The sequence below is a fragment of the Temnothorax nylanderi genome, unplaced genomic scaffold (genome assembly GCF_030848795.1).
Source record: "Temnothorax nylanderi isolate EJ_2023f unplaced genomic scaffold, tnyl_v1.0 TNYL_tig1306_pilon, whole genome shotgun sequence".
NCBI lineage: Eukaryota > Metazoa > Arthropoda > Insecta > Hymenoptera > Formicidae > Temnothorax > Temnothorax nylanderi.
This window is the reverse complement of record NW_027250368.1, coordinates 3,285-22,958: the sequence shown is the minus strand read 5'-3', so window position 1 is coordinate 22,958 and position 19,674 is coordinate 3,285. Positions and strand designations below refer to the sequence as shown.

At 42.5% G+C, this 19,674-nt stretch overlaps 1 protein-coding gene and 1 pseudogene across 1 annotated transcript; one reads left to right on the top strand and one right to left on the bottom strand.

The window, feature by feature from the left end:
• Window positions 1-701: 701 nt before the first annotated feature.
• On the top strand, window positions 702-9,325 carry LOC139787161 (uncharacterized; annotated as a pseudogene).
• Window positions 9,326-17,247: 7,922 nt separating this feature from the next.
• Window positions 17,248-18,327, bottom strand: LOC139787160 (chymotrypsin-2-like). The gene is made up of 3 exons (XM_071726259.1): window positions 18,147-18,327; window positions 17,849-18,016; window positions 17,248-17,513 (listed from the first exon to the last, which is right to left on the bottom strand). The coding sequence occupies exons 1-3, from the start codon at window positions 18,325-18,327 to the stop codon at window positions 17,248-17,250; spliced, it is 615 nt and encodes a 204-aa protein (XP_071582360.1).
• Between the last annotated feature and the right edge of the window lie 1,347 nt (window positions 18,328-19,674).

Genomic DNA, 19,674 nt, shown 5'->3' with positions numbered 1-19,674 from the left:
CGCCCAACAATAAAATTCGGTTAGTGGAGTGTCGGAGGTGCGAGAGAACTGCCGGAGAGGCCTATCATTCTTCTCTCCTTCCCCTTTTGATCCGTCACACGGCCCGGACCGCTCCGGGAGTGAAAAAGACGTGACAATATATATATATATATATAAATAATCTGAAATAAATGTTATTAGGCACGAGATCCGTTGATAACCGTTTCCATCGTTATTTATAACGATAAAAACGATTATCAGCGGATCTTATGTCTAACAACATTTATTTCAGATTATTAATATTTCATCATTAACATTAATAATTAATTCAATATACTGATGCTAATAAGCATCTTTATGTAAATAATGCTACTGAATCTCATTTAAATCTACAAGAAATTTATTACTGAAAAGTATTCATTAAATATTATGATAATTTGCCTTATATAAACTATTTATTAGCATTATATTTAAAATGCATATTTTATACTAATAAACCTCTTGTTTATTTTATACTAATAAACCTCTTGTAGATTAAGATTAAGATTTTTAAGATGCAGCAGCATTATTTATATAAAGAATTATATAATGCTCATTAGTATTGGTATATTAAATTGATTATCAATTTAATGATAAATTATTTATTAATTAAACAAAATGAATATTGTAAGATTTGTTAATGGTGATTTCTGCCATTATTTAAACTTACATTGAATGAAATTTATTAGCCGACTTATAATTTAAATTTGCACACATATACTAATTGCTGACTTTTGTCCTGTGCATAAACATTGTGTGCAAAAAATAATTTAAGTAATAAAATTATAATATATAATGATTATGATGGACTATGGTACGAGCTTTTTTCGTAAGAGAGAAGATGTCTTTCGTTTTCTTAATAAAATTTATTTCATAACCTGTATTGTCATCTCGACTTCTGTTTTAACGTTACTGCTACGGAAATCCGTCACAATTGTATTGCAACTTCGGGCGCTACAAAGTCCATTTTATTGTAAAAAAGATATGCGAGTGATTATAGGTGATGCACCGAAGTCAACGCAATTGTGAACGACCATGCGCGCCTGCTCGAATGGGCAACCCGCCGTACCGCTCTGTATCGTCTTGATACACCCTGTACAGGATGCCGAAGTGGAGCGGTAGAGAAGGTCAAGAAGAGCGCACTATTGGAAGTGAATGGATCTGTGTGTCGCTAATTACACCCCTAATACAACCCGACTATTAAATAATTCGTAAACGAATTATACTCGATACTAGACAAATATTCAAAAATAACAAATTGTAATAATAGTAATAATAAAATTGTACACGTACTATTTCTGCCAATAATTTTCAAAGATGTACAACAAGTATACATTAAAGTGAAATTCCGTACAGTACGCAATTAAAAAATAATGTAGTTTAATATGCAAAAACTTGTATACATATATCATGGTATAATGTCAATGAAAAATATCAACAGTTTATATGCCAGTAAATTCATTTCAAATTATTATACAAGCAATGTAACTTACATTCCAACGTACATTTTCTTATTCATTAAAGCAAATAAATATGAACGCTGGCAGAAAAGGAATCAAAAGTAAATATTGTAAAATATCGAGTAGTGGACGAGTAGTCAAAATACCGAAGAATGTTATGACTACATCCTCGGACGAAGAGCCTACTAAGCGTATGAAAAAAAAAGAGCAGCAAGCAGTACTCTGTGCAAGTGGAGTTGAACAAACTTGAAGGACTAGTAGAATATATGCAGAAAAATGACGCCTTTCCGAAAACCGATACAACTAATGCAAACAAATCGAATGATACGATTCAAAATTCAACTATGAAAGATTTGTAAGTAAATTTTAATAGTAATTACACGATTGTTTTCATTCAACAAAATAATTTGGACTGTATAAAAATCATTGCATGAATGTATAAAACCAATCTGACAATTGTACTTTGAAAACCACAATGTAATATAAATTTGAAACAAAATAATTTGCGATCACAATACATAATATTGTTTATGATTTTCATATTTCTTCCAGACAATAAAAAAATCTAAATCATGAAGTACACGTTCCCCAACCGAATAAGCATGCAAATGATGATACTCTGCCCGTTGATGGGTTTGTGAAGAAAACATCGGTACATGCTGAACATAATCGCGCGCTTGACGCAATAAACATGCAAGAGACTTGCAAATGCAAGACAAATAACCAAGACATTCATGACAAATTAACGTGAGTATAATGTATTCTAATAATGTAGAATTTCATAATTGCCTATACAGCACAGAACCTTGCAGACATATTGCTGCAACGTTGCAAGATCTGTGCTGTATGGGTGTAGATCAGGCCTGTTGACACGGATGCCCGCGGAGCTGGCTGTGAGGGGAACATGTGTCTTGTTTTTGTCGTAATCGCAGTATAATTTGTATTTAAAATTAATTTACTAAACACGGCACGGCATTTCCTGTTGGGCGTCCACTTTAACAGGCCTGTTGCAGACTTCTGATGAACAGCAATTTAAAATTACAATCTTAAATTCTATGTATAGAATTGAAAAAAAATAGAATGCATGCCGTACTAATGTTCAATGGGGTGAAAAGAAATTGATGTATAAATACATAATGTAATTGTGTATATAAGCATTGAAAATCTAAGATAAAAGACCGTTCGAGGTAAAAAACTGAAGAAAATGAAAAATTCTTTACTTTTTAATTTTATTACGGCAACTATACATATTTGCATAACTTTAGATCAATACATTCGCAGGGATCTTCAAGACAAAGTTAATTCTTTAATCGAGAGCCATAATGCCTTAAAAGAGATCATGGAAAAGATTGTGGAAAATGATAACGTTCATGTCGATGGCGTTAATTTAAAAAATACGTTTTACGAGGGGTTAGAGGGCTTCCCAATGAGTACCGTTGAGGAATTCAAGGAGCTAGAAAGCGATGCCAAGAAGAATGATCGAAGGAAGCTGGTGAGTATTTTTCCGCATCCATTACACTGTGCAACACAGGTTCCCTTAAGAAATTCAAAGAGATTCTGAAAATAAATATAAAAAAAACATACCTGTATCTCAGCATTTTACCAGATCAAATCGTTAACGTTTTTTATGCAGCCATTAATCGTATTTGTCTCATACTGGCTTTTTAAAACTGTTATAAATTATATATTAATTTTTTTATTTAAGTTATTTGTTAGGAAATTATGTTCCCGCGTCCATACGCACACTCGGTCTGAGTGGCGCCATCCGGCGCTGTATCGACCACGCGGATTGAGGCGATCGTGATCGATATCTCGCGCTAGACATCCGTCGACTTGAGAGCGACCGTGGCGCTTGTCGCGACTTCCGCCCACAGACCGCTCGTGTATCCACGACCGTGATTCCCGTGATTTTTGTAACGCACGATTATTCGGCAAATATATCTGTCAGTAGTGAAATATCGTTGTACCGATCTATCTCCTCTCGCCCGCGATTGATCTCCCCTCTCGATCCCGACGTATCCTTATCAGGTTATGGGCCCAGAAGGCGTGCGAGGTGCGATTGATCTCGCGATCGAACTCGAGGTTGTGTTGCCACGTGCCGTGACAGAATTGCGCTGCCGCGTGCTTGTGATAAGAGCCGAGTAACGTGTGCTTGCGCTACCGTGTGCGGCTCGAAGAATTGCGTTACTTGCGTCACCGCGTAGGCTTCGGCATAATTCACGTTACCGCGCATTGTGATAAGAATCGAGGCGCGTGTGCTTACGCTACCGTGTGCTTTTCGATATCGATACTTTCGCGTTGCCACGTGCTCGTGATAAAGTGACATTTTGCCGTGAGGAACAATGGGTATGGTAAACCCGGCTAAAATTGAGCTCCTGACGAAGGACAATTATGACACGTGGCGAATGCAGATAGAAGCCGTGCTGATAAAAGGTGATCTGTGGGAGTATGTAAGCGGTGAGTGTTCCTTCCCGCAACCGACGGATTCCAGTGCCTCGGCCATAGCCGCGAACACAGCGGCGCAAGCGCAATGGCGGAAGAACGACCGAAAGGCACGATCGGACTTGATTTTAGCTATCCATCCTTCGGAGCTCCCGCAGGTTCGACATTTGACGTCTTCGAGAGAGGTCTGGCTCAAGCTCGAGTCGATCTACGCGTCAAGAGGACCAGCCAGGAAGGCGACCTTACTCAAGCAGCTTATTTTGCAGCGCTTAGTAGACGGTGGAGACGTAAGAGACCACATGAATAAGTTCTTTAATGCGGTCGACAAACTCTCGGCTATGGATGTGCAGATTAATGGTGATCTATTGTCAATTATGTTGTTGTATAGTCTCCCGCCGAGTTATGAGAATTTTAGGTGCGCGATCGAGTCACGCGACGAGCTCCCTACAGCCGAGTCCCTCAAGGTCAAAATTCTCGAGGAGAATGACGTCAGGGCACAGTCTGCAGTGGTTGAAGCGGCCGGTGCTCTCGCGACCCGCCAAGGTGGAAGACGTCGACCGAGATTACGTAAGGGGAAGATGGAGCACAAGAGACCTGCCGAAGACGCATCCGGGATTGTGTGCTACAAGTGTGGAAAGCCGGGGCATAAGTCTCCTGATTGCCCGGATAATTCCGATAAATCGAAGCAGAAACCCGCGAGCCGCCCTCCGGCTAAGCCGGCCGCCAACGCGGCTGACGACACGTATTTAGCTCACCACTCTGCTTTTGAAGACAGCTGCCAAGTTTCGAGAGGACCCGTGGGCGAACACGCATGGATTTTGGACAGCGGATGCACCGCGCATCTGTGTGGCGAGAGAGATCTTTTTGATAAAATTGACTCCTCGACGACGGGCAGACTCAACCTGGCAAGTCAGGCTTCAACGATGGTGGAGGGAAAAGGACCCGTGAAGATACCGGTATCAGGTAACCAGGGTCGTCGCATAGTTGAGCTTCGAGACACACTTTTTGTTCCAGACTTAAGAACCAACCTAGTTTCCGTGGCTAAGATCACTGATAGAGGCCACGCCGTCATGTTCTGCAGAGACTCAGCGCTGGTTACTGATGAGGATGGAAATGTGAGAATGGAGGCTCGCCGACGGGGTAATCTATACTACCTTCAGGAAGAGGCCGATTGCGCGGGGGCCGCTAGCGCACCCCGACGTTCCGATTTATGGAAGTGGCACGAACGACTAGGGCATCTGAACTCTAAGGACCTGGTTAAGATCATCGGCCGTCTCGATCGACCGTTGCCATCCACGAAGGAAGCTGACGACTTGAAGCGGTGTGAGATTTGTTTGCGGGGAAAGATGACCGCTCTCCCGTTTCCCAGCGGGGACCCACCGTGTGCCGAGGTACTGAGTGTTGTGCACACTGATGTTGTGGGCCCTCTTCGTGTCCAATCGGCGAATGGTGCCAGATTCTTTGTCACCTTTATAGACGACAGTTCTAGGTGGTGTGAGGTGTACTTCCTCAAGCAAAAGAGCGGGGTATGCGATGCATTCAAGCATTACAAGGATTTTGTTGAGCGACAGACCGGGAAGAGCATTAAAGCTCTGCAGTCCGACAACGGTAGAGAGTACCTCAACGACGAGATGAATTCTCTATTGGCGAATTTCGGGATTAAGCAACGGTTGACGGTCGCCCGCACCCCTCAGCAGAATGGGGTCGCTGAGCGCATGAACCGAACTCTCCTAGATATGTCGCGCTGTTTGATGCTACAATCCGGATTGTCCCCGATGTTCTGGGCAGATGCAATCGCCACCGCTTGTCATATACGGAATCGCTGTCCGTCCAGTAGTCTGGGAGGCCTTACCCCCTACGAGAAGTGGACTGGCGAGATGCCGAAGCTGGATCACCTTAGAACGTTCGGATCGAAGGTGTTTGTCCTCGACAAGGACCCCACAAAGGACAAGTTTGCACCTAGGTCAGCCGAAGGAGTGCTTATTGGGTACCCACGAGAGTCCAAGGGATACCGTGTGTGGATGCCTGAGGACCAGAAAGCTATCGTTGCGAGAGATGTTAAGTTCCTCGAGGCGGCGCCCGAAGGTACGGCCGATGAAAATGAGGTTAATGAGTTGTTGAAGGTGGAGGAGCGCTCAGGCGAGGATGCCGGAAGCTCGGACCACTTGCCTGGACCCGTGCCCCCGCAGCGACCAGGGGCACTCGCTTCACCAGTGTCTCCACCAACTCTGGATCATCGACCGGTACCGCCGGTGGTCACAGGAAGCGCCCGGCGAGCGCGTGGGCGACCTAGACTAGTGCGTACCGGTGTAAGGGGGCGCCCTCGTAAGGTATACCAGACATATACAGGTAGCGAGCCGGACCATGCTGATGTACCAGTGGAAGTGATCAACGACGAGCTGGACGATGACGTCTTCCTCGATGCAGCCCTGCCGCAGGAACCTCTGCAGGAGATGTTTGCCGGCATCGCTGAAGTGTCCTTACGTGAGGCAATGTCCAGTGAACAAGTATGACACAGATGGATCCATCGAGAGGCGAAAGGCTAGAATTGTTGCTAAGGGGTTCAGCCAGAGATTCGGCGTTGATTACGACCGCACGTTTGCACCTGTGGCTCGACTTGAGTCTGTTAGGTTGCTGCTGGCCCTCGCAGCCGAGCTCAACCTAACGATCTGGCAGTTCGATGTTGTCACAGCTTACCTGAACGGGAACCTTGAAGAAGAGGTCATCATGGATGTTCCGGATATGCTGTTGGATACGCTCGAACGGTTAGTTCTTGAGAAGGGCGTCACTCCCGAGGTGAGGAGTCGAGCCGAGACAATGATAAAAATTCTAAGATCGGGCGGAGATGCCTGTCGACTGAAGAAGGCCCTATACGGTCTACGCCAAGCCGGTCGACAATGGTACATTCGACTGAAGGAAAAACTAGAGAGCATGGGGTTCTCACCGACACGCGGAGAACCGTGCTTGTACCTGGCGCGTCGTGGGGAAGACATCCTCCTGCTACTGATTTATGTGGACGACATATTGGTGGCTTCCCGAAACGAGCGATGGATGACAGAAGTCAGGAGGGACTTAATGGAGGATTTCGAGATCAAGGACCTCGGCATAGCCAAACGTTGCCTTGGGCTCGAGATCGCTCAAGAAGGAGACGGAATCCTTCTTACCCAGAAGGGATACACACTGGACGTGCTGGCGAGATATGGGATGGACCAATGTAATCCCATCTCGACACCCTCGGAGCTCCGCTCAAAGGACCCACCAGAGGCTCCGGTAGGTACGGAGGCTGGTTCCTGGCCATACAGGGAGCTCATCGGCGCCCTCATGTACTTGGCCGTCGCCACAAGGCCAGACATAGCAAACACCGTGTCCAGATTGGCGCAGTTCAACAATAACCCGAGGAAAAGGCATTGGCTGGCTGCAAAGCGAGTGCTTAGGTATTTGGCGGGTACCACAGATCTGGGTTTGCTATTTTTCAGGACTGACCAGCCGCTAACCGGATATTCAGATGCAGATTGGGGCGGTTGCACGATTGACCGACGCTCGTTTACCGGGTACGCTTTCCTACTCGGCGGTGCAGCCATTTCATGGAAGTCTCAGAAGCAGGCGCACTGTGGCGTTGTCCTCGACGGAGGCGGAGTACGTCAGCATGACGGAGGCAGTCAAGGAAGGACTTTACCTGCGCAGTCTTCTCACCGAGTTAGGACTAGACCGCATGGCTGACGCTATGCTATATATCGATAACCGAGGCGCGCAGTATCTGGCGCACGATCACATGTACCATCCCCGCACGAAGCACATCGATATAAGGTATCACTTCCTCAGGCAGTCTGTCGCCGAGGGTTTGGTGACTCTGGAGCATGTGCCCACCAACGAGATGGTGGCTGACATACTGACGAAGGCACTGCCGGCCACCAGCCATTGGAACTGCGTTGAGGGTCTAGGAATTACCAGCGCATCTTAGCTCAGGAGAAGTTAACCGTGTGCGCATTGAGGGGGCGTGTTAGGAAATTATGTTCCCGCGTCCATACGCACACTCGGTCTGAGTGGCGCCATCCGGCGCTGTATCGACCACGCGGATTGAGGCGATCGTGATCGATATCTCGCGCTAGACATCCGTCGACTTGAGAGCGACCGTGGCGCTTGTCGCGACTTCCGCCCACAGACCGCTCGTGTATCCACGACCGTGATTCCCGTGATTTTTGTAACGCACGATTATTCGGCAAATATATCTGTCAGTAGTGAAATATCGTTGTACCGATCTATCTCCTCTCGCCCGCGATTGATCTCCCCTCTCGATCCCGACGTATCCTTATCATTATTGATTCATCTCATTCTGTGCATAAAAGTATTAAGGTACAATTGCCAAAACTGAATAGTTTACAAAATATTTTATACTTTATGTCGAAATATACCAGAATAGAAATGTACATATTTAAACCATTGATTTTTTGACAATTCTACCTTAATAATTTTATATGCAGAATAATCAGGGGAATCATATTATGTAAAAAAAAGTCGATTCCATTAAAAAAATATCGATGTGACCTTCACCTGACTTTTGTGACGACACCCAAGATCAAACTGATAAGATCATTAAATAGATCTTTTTAAACTCTACAACTTTTGTATGAAACATTTCTTTCGAAAAGGCTAAGTAGAATATTAATTACCTGCATAGTACTGCAGTGTAATGATACTTTATTTTATTTCAGTACAATTACTTGCGAGGGTTAGGAGGATGCAAATTACGAGAATTTCTCTATAATGCTATAAAAACGATTATGACTGACAGTTTGGTCTCGAAATTCACGTGGCCCGGTAGTAGTGTTTCGGAGAAATTTGGGGACACAAAAACTATGAATATTATATATTGTAAGTATATACTTTTCTTTATGTACAATTCCCTTAAGAAAATATACACTCAATTAAACATTGAAACTATTGAAAGTGATACATATAAAATAATTTATTTTCTTCTTTCAGTGGCAGCACAGAAATGCACTTTGTTTAATGGTCCGCAGGATAAGGCTTCCTGCAAAGTTGAAGTCCAGGAAGTCTTACGGGCCATAAAACAAAGATATCGCACAAATTTAAAGAAAAATCGACTGCCTCTTCATCAAGAGCAGCAGCTAAACGACGAAGTGGATGAAGACTCTGATTTATCGAACAATCAGAGCGAATATGAAACTGAATGAATATGAGCGAATATGAATGAGCTGTGAAATAATATAGCTTTGTTTTCTATTTTCACTTAAATAGTTTTACATATGGAATATATATAAATATTTATATATATATATATATATAACAAAAAAAGTTTTATATATAATATTTTATATATAATATATATAACGAAAAAAGTAATGTCACAAGTTTTTTATGAAATAAAATCTTTGAAATTTGAATTATTTTTATAATGATGTTAGTAGTATGTATGCAGTATTATCTGCATTTTCTCTGCAATTTTGTCTTCAGTTTTTCTCCAATTTGTTTACAAATAGAGTTTACAGATTTCTCTGCTAATACTTTACATTTTCTCCGCAAATCACTTTTTCAGAGAAATAGGAGCGAAATAGCAGAGAAATTTTTTCGCCAGGGTTTTATTATAAAATTTAACATTATTTTTTATATTGGTGTATGGGTGTGGTCTCACAGATGTGTGTGTATATATTTTTAGTTTTTATTTTTTGCAAGGATAATTGTCTCATTGATATATTTTAATTAATACAATTATAATATTTTTCAATAAACGTTTTGGGTGGATCTTCATGCAGACACCGGTGCTTTGACACCAAGCGCTGATTGGTGAAATAGGTAGTGGGGGTAAACAATTGTCTTGCTATTTACCCCCACCACCTGTTTTTCACCAATCAGCGTCGGTGTCAAAGCGCTGATGTCTGCATGAGGATCCAGGCTTATTCACACTTCCTTGAGGCTCATACCGCTCGCACGCGTGCGAGCGATGTGAGCCTCACATGAGGACACGCATCTGCGTGTGCCTGTAATACCCGCACGCGTGCGCGCACCGTGACATCAGTGTGCGAACACGTTCTTTTAGAATTGAGATTCATATCGCTCGCAAGCGTGAGAGTCGCACGCGTGCGAGCAATATGAGTCGTACATGAGGACGCATCTGCGTAAGTTATGAGGATCACACGCGTGCGAGTACTCGCATGTGTGCGCGCACCATGCGATCATTGTGCGGGCATTTTGTTATCTGGGCTGGTTAGGTTAGGTTAGGTGAACAAGGCAGCCATTGGATCCCGGCGATTGTGAGGAGGGACGTCTACCGGTCACACTCGAAGAGGTTAAAACGGCCATCGCGGCGAAGAAAAATTCGGGAACGGCTCCGGGCCCCGACGGGTTTAAAGTCACAACTCTGAAGTTGATGCCTCTTGCAATGGTTGCACGTCTCGCGCAGGTTTTTAACATCTACCTGAAGTATGGTGTCTTTCCTCCTTTCTGGAAGACGGCGGAACTGATTTTAATCCCGAAGGGTGAGGTCTTGCTGGGAGAAGTCCCGAAGGCACGCCCGATTTTCCTGTTAAATGAGGTTGGAAAAACCTTCGAACGAGTCATCGCCAACCGACTGACGGACTTTATGGATGAGAACCCGGACGCCGACTTGTCGAGGAACCAGTTCGGTTTCAGGAGGGCCCACTCAACCACGGACGCGCTGTTCTGGGTGAAGAGCATTATCACTGATGCGCGAAGGAATGGAAAGGTTGCCATGGCTTACTCGTTGGATATAGAAAACGCATTTAATTCCGTCCGACTGCCTGGCATAAGGAGGGCTATGCGCAGCCGAGGTTTTCCCGGGTACCTCATCCGAATTGTTGAGGCATACCTGTGCGACAGAAAGGTTAAATATTCCATACCGAATGGAAGGCGTCGCGTCAGAGGGGTCAACAGGGGGGTTCCGCAGGGATCGGTTCTGGGCCCGTTACTCTGGAACCTGTCCTATGATTGTGTTCTCAGGACTCTCCTTCCTGCTGACTGCCAGGTGGTTTGTTATGCGGACGACACTCTGCTCATCGTCATCGGCGACAACTTCGAAACGGTCCGCGCCCTGGCTGTTAGATGTCTGGAGCGGATCCTCATTCAAATTCGTGACCTGGGCTTGAATCCATCCTGGGCCAAGTCGGAGGCGATCTTTTTTGGAAATTGCCCGAGAGGCGCCTTTATAGAGATCGAGGGCCAAAAGACATATTTTTGTAAGGCGATGAAATACCTTGGGGTATATATAGACCGGAGGTGGTACTTTGCCCACCATATTTCTCGGGTGGTGGACAAAGTTACCAAAGTGAGTAGGGCTCTCTGTGGGATCCTTCCCAATCTTCGGGGTCCCATTGAGAATAAAAGACGCCTATACTATAGCGTAATCACATCCGTTATCCTATATGCGGCGCCCATATGGAGCGATAGGCTCCTGAATTCTCACAAACAGCAGAGGATTCTGAGCGGTGCACTGCGACTTGCTGCGATACGTACAATTATGGGTTATCGAACAATTTCCTATGAGGCGGCCACCTTGTTGGCGAGGGTCCCTCCGATACACCTGTATGCGGACTATTGTCTTCGCGTCTATAATGGTCTGCGTGAGATGAAGAGACTGGGTACATTTACCTCCGTCTCCTCTAAAAAGGTCCAGGCGGAGGAGGGCCTGTACCTTAGAGGGCGATGGGCCGACTACATCCGATCGGGTCAGCTCCCGGGCAGGAGGACCCTGGAAGCTATAGGCCCAAACTTCGACGCCTGGCTGGACAGGTCGACAGGGTTCCTCTCGTTTCGTATGACCCAATTATTAACCGGGCACGGCTGCTTTGGAGTATACCTCTTCCGGATCGGCAGGGAGGTGACATCGGTTTGTAGATTTTGCGGATTGGCCGAGGACACTGTCGAGCACACCTTGGCAACCTGTGCTTACTGGGGTGCGGAGAGGGGGGAGTTGACGGCGGTGATGGGCCGTGACCTCTCCCTCGCTGCGGTGGTCGCTGCTATCTGCGATTCATCGGTGGCATGGAGGGCCTTCTCCACGTTCGCGGAGAGGGTAATGTCAAGAAAGGAAGAAGAGGAACGGCGTCGGCAGCAGAACCTCCGAGGGGGTTAAGGGGAATGCGGCGTTCGTGCGGTCGCAATCCGCTGCGAGAGGTCTTTAGACTTGCGTGCAATTTTTGTTGGGTTTTGGCCCTGGGGGCCTTTCCTCCCGATGCCCGCGGTGTCGTTCTGGCTTGGCGTCGTGGGGCGGTGGGGGCCGGCCGGCGGCGGGCCGCCTTTCCCCTGGTTTCCGGTGCATCGCTGCTGCGATGCTCCCGGATCCCTGGGGGGTCTGGTGGCCCGCGGGCGGCCGGTCTCTCTTGTCGTCCCCTCGGGGCCTTGTTTGGGCCTCACCGCGTGGCACTTTTGCCTCCTGCGCTGTGGGGCTCCCTGGCGCGGACCCGTGGGTCCCTCCGGGGTTGGTCGGCCGTGGTTTGCCGCTCGCTGCTTTTTGGGGCCCGCCCCCATTGTTCGCAATGGGGAACGGTAGCCTCTTTGTGGTGGCGGTCTGCGGCGGGCCGCCCCCTGGGGGTCCCCGGGTCCCGCGGTTGGGATTCCTTTGCTTTGTGACTTGTTGGACCGGGATCCCCGCGGCGAGTAGGATCCATCGCGTTCTTACTTATGGGCGTCTCTACCCCTACCTTTCTTTATTGTATGTACGTTCCCCCGAGATCGGGGTTGGCTCGCGCCTTACTTCGTGGGACACGCGGAAGAGATTCCCGCCACCGCATCGAACCGGTCTCGGACCAGTGGAATAGGGACCAACCATGAGTTTTGCGTGGGGCTCTGGGGGAGACTGGGGCGGGTGCCAGATGACTTAACATCGATGGACTCGCGGATTCGAGTCCATGTTTTTATGGTGGTGGGTTCTTGTTCTACCCTGTTCTCGTGGAGCCCTCCTCCGGATAGGGGGGTTTCCTGTTAGTCTTGGTTCGTACACGTCCGTGTATGTGTTATCTGGGGCGCGGACTCCCTCGGAGGAACTGCCCGCAACCGATGAAGAGACCCTCGATGATATGTCGCCCGCAAGCACTCTCATGGGGGTTCTCCGAGGTGGTGGAATGACGGTGAACATGGTTCCCCCGTCATTCGACTAGGCCCAGCTTCCCTCGGGGGCTAAAGCGCCCCAGGGTTGATCCTTCTCGTTGTGATCATGTCTAATTGGTATACATGTATCCGGGCGTTTCGGCGCACGGACTGTCTCGTCACGCGATGTAATGTCTCCGACCTACCACGTGTCGTGACTATGGTCCCTTGTGCTTTGTTTTGGGAGAGTGTTTTTAGCGGGTGCAAGCCCCACATACCTCGGGTGGCCGGCCCCCGGGATGATGCGCGAGGCATTTTCTCTCTTCCTCCGAAACATAAAAAAAAGGTGAACAGGGCAGAGGACGGTCACGCTCGAAGATTGCTGTTAAGCGCCCTTAGCTACTCGGAGTCTGGAATCGTGCTTATCCCGGTTGGGCGGAAGAGCTCGCACGAATAGTCACTATCGCGGCTTAGAAAATCAATCCAAGAACGTTGGATTCCTTGATAATCACGCAGTACGCACTTCGAATAACTGATTAACTGATTGAGACAAGGCCGTCTCTTCCGCCCGGCGAGTTCTCGAAAGACGGAAACGGGGGGAGAGATCCGGAACGCAGCGCTCTCTGATTGGTCGCGTTCAGCAGCTGTGTGTGGCGCGGGATCGACGCGTGATTAACCATGATCGACCACGCGGGACGGCGTGATCGACAACCCCGTGCGGATCGAATCAGTGCCACGAGACTGACAGCAGGCACGTAGCAGTCAGCCTCGCGGCCCAATTACATCGAGAATTAAATATGGTTCGATCCTTAACACCTTCCGTTACAAAATAATAATGAAATTTAGGCCCAGTTTGCATCAACGTCGCATAATATTTAACCTTAGCTCACTTACTCTTCGTCTCTTTCTTATTATGCTTTCTAAAAATCCGATAAAAAAATATACTATTCTGATAAATTTAGCATATCCTGAAAATATTCGATAAATAGACCGAATATTACGGATAAATTTCGAATATTGTTAAAATATCAGTAAAATAATATACTATTTTTATCAATTTAGCATATCCTGAAAATATTCGATAAATAGACCGAATATTACTGATAAATTTCGAATATTCTTAAAATATCAGTAAAATAATATACTGCAAAATACGTTATAGAGATATTATCAGTATATCTTGTATATCTATAGTATATTGAGTAGCAATTCAGTATATACGAATAATATCATGTGCTGTGTGGGTATATCTTAATTACATATATATTACAATACATCTTTTAGTTATATCTGTAATGAATGACATGGTTTTCAATTTCTTTTTGTTTGATTTGTTTTCATTAAAATTTATCACTATATACGGAAAGAATGGATTTGTGCTAAAGTATTTGAAAACTAAGCCAGATACAATTCTAAAAATAATTATGTCCAATCATATGAATAATTAGACGCTTAAGCAGATTGCTACAATATCAAAACTTTTTACAGAATTATCATCATATGTGTATTAAAGCCTCCAATATATTTATTTTAATGGTCAATATGATTATAATTTTCAAATCTGTATCAGGTCAAATTTTTATATACTTCAATTTCAGCAAAACTATTCTTTCCGTACATATATAATTTTGAAAGTACATTTTATATTGTGTTTCATAACGAGCAAAGTTGTTGTTTATGAAAAAAGCAAATTTTAATACCGGCTTATCAATATACCGACTGATAAGTTTAAATTATCGATCATATCAATGATAGTAAATGTATCCGTACGAAAAAATCGGTATTACAATGTACATTTAATGCATGTACATTTTTCATAAAGAATTGTGATCATTATAAGACAATATACATGATACATTTAAATTATTGATGGCATTTATACGGCTTCATGACTTCGCGAATCCAGTCTATATATGAAGAAACCTTAGTATACACTCGAGGTAAGTTGTCAGGACAAGATTGGTCTCCGTAACTCATAATACCTATTTGAAAGTCCTGGCCATTTTTTCTTACGATGAGAGCACTGCTGTTTGTCTAAAAATAAAATATTATGTAACACCCCGAGAAAAAATGATTAGATATAATCACATATGATTATATAAAATCGACATTAGATATAATTAGATATAAAAAATGGCCCGATATAATTGTATATAATTGTATATAATTATATATAACCACATATAATTATATAACCATATATGGTTATATATAATTGTATGTGGTTATATGTAATTATATACAATTATATCGGGCCATTTTTTATATCTAATTATATCTAATGTCGATTTTATATATAATCAGATGTGATTATATCTAACATAATATTTATTTTATATATATTAAAAAAGAATTTTGTTAACTTCGATTAAGGAATAAAGCATTGATAAATTTAGTGTATATTTTTTCAAAAGCTAGAATCAAAAGTGAAATGATTTACATATAACTTGGCGCTGCTTGGCGTGAGATACTGCCGTGTCTCTTGATATCATTCTTATACCATTGTTTGTCAAATTTTAAATACGAGAAATAAATCCTATCGGATGCCATCTATCGGATAATCCGAATTTAAGTTTATATATGGTTATATATAATCATATATAATCTACATGGATAAATGCTTAATTCTTATATATATACTTTATATATAAATTATATGAACTTATATATAATCATGTCAAAATGTATGTGAAACTTTTTATATAATATATTGTATATTCGATAGGATTCGTTTCTCGTATTTAAAATTTGACGGACAGTGGTATAAAAACGGTATCAAGAGACATGGCACTGTCTCATGTCAAGCAGTGCCAAGTTGTAATATATGGAATAAATTATTTTACTTTTGATTCTATAGCCTTTGAAAAAATATACATCTTAATTTATCAATGCTTTATTATCGAAGTTAACAGTTCTTTTCCAATATATATTGACTATATATGGTCATATATGATTATATATGATTATATATAATTATATATAATCATATAGAGACAAAATTCATATATAATTGCATTATATATAATCATATATATTTATATATAATTATATATAATTTTTTTTTCCCGGGCAAGTTCCATACGCACACATGACCTGCAATATTATTTTATAATACTGAATTATATAATATTATGTAACGAATTTTTGAATTTAATATCTATAATATATATAAAAACGATTCAAATAAATTTTTAAATTTTGGATTAAATATCTGCAGCATATATGATGACTTGCGAATCTATATCTATACAGATATAGTGCTATATCTGGTTGTACATAGGACAAGATTAGTCACATTAATATATCTGGCTATATATGACTTCATATATAGTTGTATATAATGCTATATCTAGTTATATGTAGGGTGCACTACTCATATATCATTATATATCATTATATCTGGCTTCACATACATTTATATACGATTAGATATGGTGCTATATCTGGTTGTATATAGCGCCAAATTAGTCACATTAATATATCTGGCTATATATGACTGCATATATAGTTGTATATAATGCTATATCTAGTTATATGTAGGGTGCACTACTCATATATCATTTTATCTGGCTTCACATACATTTATATACGATTAGATATGGTGCTATATCTGGTTGTACATAGGACAAGATTAGTCATATTAATATATCCGGCTATATATGACTGCATATATAGTTGTATATAATACTATATCTAGTTATATGTCGGGTGCAGTACTCACATATCAACATATCTGGCTTCACATACATTTATATACGATTAGATATGGTGCTATATCTGGTTGTATATAGCGCCAGATTAGTCATATTAATATATCTGGCAATATATGACTGCATATATAGTTGTATATAATACTATATCTAATTATATGTAGAGTGCACTACTCACATATCATTATATCTGGCTTCACATAAAATTATATACATTTATATACAAGTAGATATGGTGCTATATCTGGTTGTATATGGGACCACTGATTGCACATGTGGCCATGTATAATTAGATATGACCCCATATAAAAACATATATAATTATATATAATTATATATATACCAGATATAATTATATATGATTATATCTAATCATTTTTTCCCGGGACATTAAATAACAGTTATGAAAATAAAGAAACTTTCGAGGTTTATTTATTAAAGCTGACTAAAACGATATGATATGATTTATGCTGCGCGTTAGAATATTGCACTTATACTTGTAGTATATTATCTATTTTTGTAGTATATTATCTTTATCATAAACAATAACTTTATTATTTGTGATTATGTTTTACCTCGAGAACACAATCGAATTCAATATCACATTGGGGACAAAAGAATTGTCCCAATTCTGCGGCCGTGCAAATGTGCTTGTCGTTGATAGGCCAGTATTCCCTGCATACATTATTTTCTATAATCGACATTGTGGCGTTCTTAAGTTTAATACTTTCGCTAGCCATGTCCTTTCTCCAACCGACCACATACGCATCTTTGTTCACAAAGCTCTCGTAATATGCGAGTTTTACTGGCTGAATATTATCTAAAATAGAGAAATATTATATTTAACTAATAATTTCTTAAAATCAATATTAAGGTATGATATACATTCGTAATACTTTTTCAGTAGTTTTATAATTTGTGACATTTTTTTAGTATGCATCAAAGTATATATATCCAAGATTATAAAAGAAGCTGTACGTAGATATACAATACGATTTTTTATTTCCACGAGTCTCCGTTCCAAATTTATAAGACCTTATTATTCAAATCGTTATTAACTTTCCGCATATTTTCCATAGAATAATTAAATACTGCCGACATATAAATAAGCGCAAAAGGAAGAAGAAACAGAAATATTCATTTAAATGTACTTACTGGAAAAGGGAATATCTTCTGACATATAGAGTAAGGCAATATCATTGTAGCCCTTTGCGTATTGCGGATGTATAAACGCTCGATTCGGAATCATCAGCACACCGAACAATCGAAGAAGACTGTCTGCGTCGAAGTAACCAATTCCATACTTTTTGATGATACTGAACACTACGAAAAATGTACTTACGTATATAATGGAAAAAGGAATACCTTATGGCATATAGAGTAAGGCAATATCATTATAGCCCTTTGGCGTATTGCAAATGTATAAACGCTTGAGTCGCAATCATCGACATACAGACGATTCGAGCAACCATGTGTTTTTCGTTAATCTCGTCAACGTCGAAATCTACGAAAAGTGTTCCGAGGTTTTTTCCGACGCAATGGGCGGCTGTGAGAATCCATCTTTTGGATAAGATCGTGCCGGCGCACAGTCTCCTCGAGTATCCGCCGTCCAACATTTGGTGCACTATTACCATGTATGGAAAGCTTGGGGACTTTAACGCAGTTGTGGATCCCTCCGTTATGTTAGTTATTGCTTCATCTATTAAAAAGAAATGTCAGTGTAGCGAAAAATGATTATTATTAGCTTAATTCGGTGGTAATTATTTAGAATAGGGCCTTTTCCGAATTTTGATATTTTTTTGCGGCTTTCTTGGTAAAAATCTTTGTTGTGACTCCGACAGTGATAATCAGTCGGGGGAGCCCGAAAAATATGTACCCTATCTATTTTTTTTACTTATTTTTTTACCTATTTTTTCCGACGTGGCTTTCCCGATTGTCCGATGTTATAAATATATAGCTCTTAAAAGGACCGATAGTAATTCGTGAATCATGTCATTTCGGTGTCAAACAGTTTGTGTTAATATTAAAGGAAGTAATTTGGTGATATGTGTGTATATATAGACAGTACACATGTAGGCGAAGGTCAATGGGGGTGTGTTGGAGAAGTGTTTCAACACTCGTTTTGAATCACGCGCAATGTGTGGCGTCACTGTAGACATTTCCGGTTCGACTGGAGCGCAGCGCGTCACCGGTAACAAATCACGAACAGCGCGAGTTAGTTGAAGTCGATCCGCTGTGCGAGTATCACGTTCTTTTGTATACCTCTGTGCAAATATATATAGAGAAAGATATCCATATATATCGTCATTTTCTTTACCTCATCCTTGCTCGAGCTAACATTATTTCGTGCGAAAAGTTAACAGGTTATGGGCCCAGACACCCTACCTGCGCGTAATAGATCTCGCAAGGTAGAAGAAGCGCGAAAAGTTGCACGAGGGAGCGTGAGCGGTTTCCCCGTGGCGCACGCGGTCGTGTAAAGGGGGCCATTTTTTTTTCAAAGAGTCGTAGCAGCGTGGCACGTGGCAGAGTTGTCTAATACCGTACAGAGAACCAAGAGCGAAAATGTCGGACGATCTCGCGAGAAATGTGAGGAGACTCGATGGGACGAATTTCCAAGGCTGGAAATTTCACGTTCAGTCTGTGCTGGAGGCAACGGAAGTTTTCGACGTAGTGGATGGCACGAGGGTGAAACCGGAAAACGCCGAGGGAGCGAACGCAGCAGTAACGAGAGCCTGGAATAAAGACAATGCGAAAGCAAAGGCAATTATTGCGGCATCTCTAGAGAGCGCTCAGCTGGACTGCGTGATCATGTGCACCACAGCCCGCGAGATGTGGGTGAAGCTGTGTCAAGTGCATGAACAGAAGTCGGAAACCAACAAGCTGATTCTCACGAGGCGATTCCACGAGTACAAGATGAATCCGACAGATTCGGTCGTGCAACACGTAACGAAGGTGCAGAATATGGCGCGGCAACTCAGTGA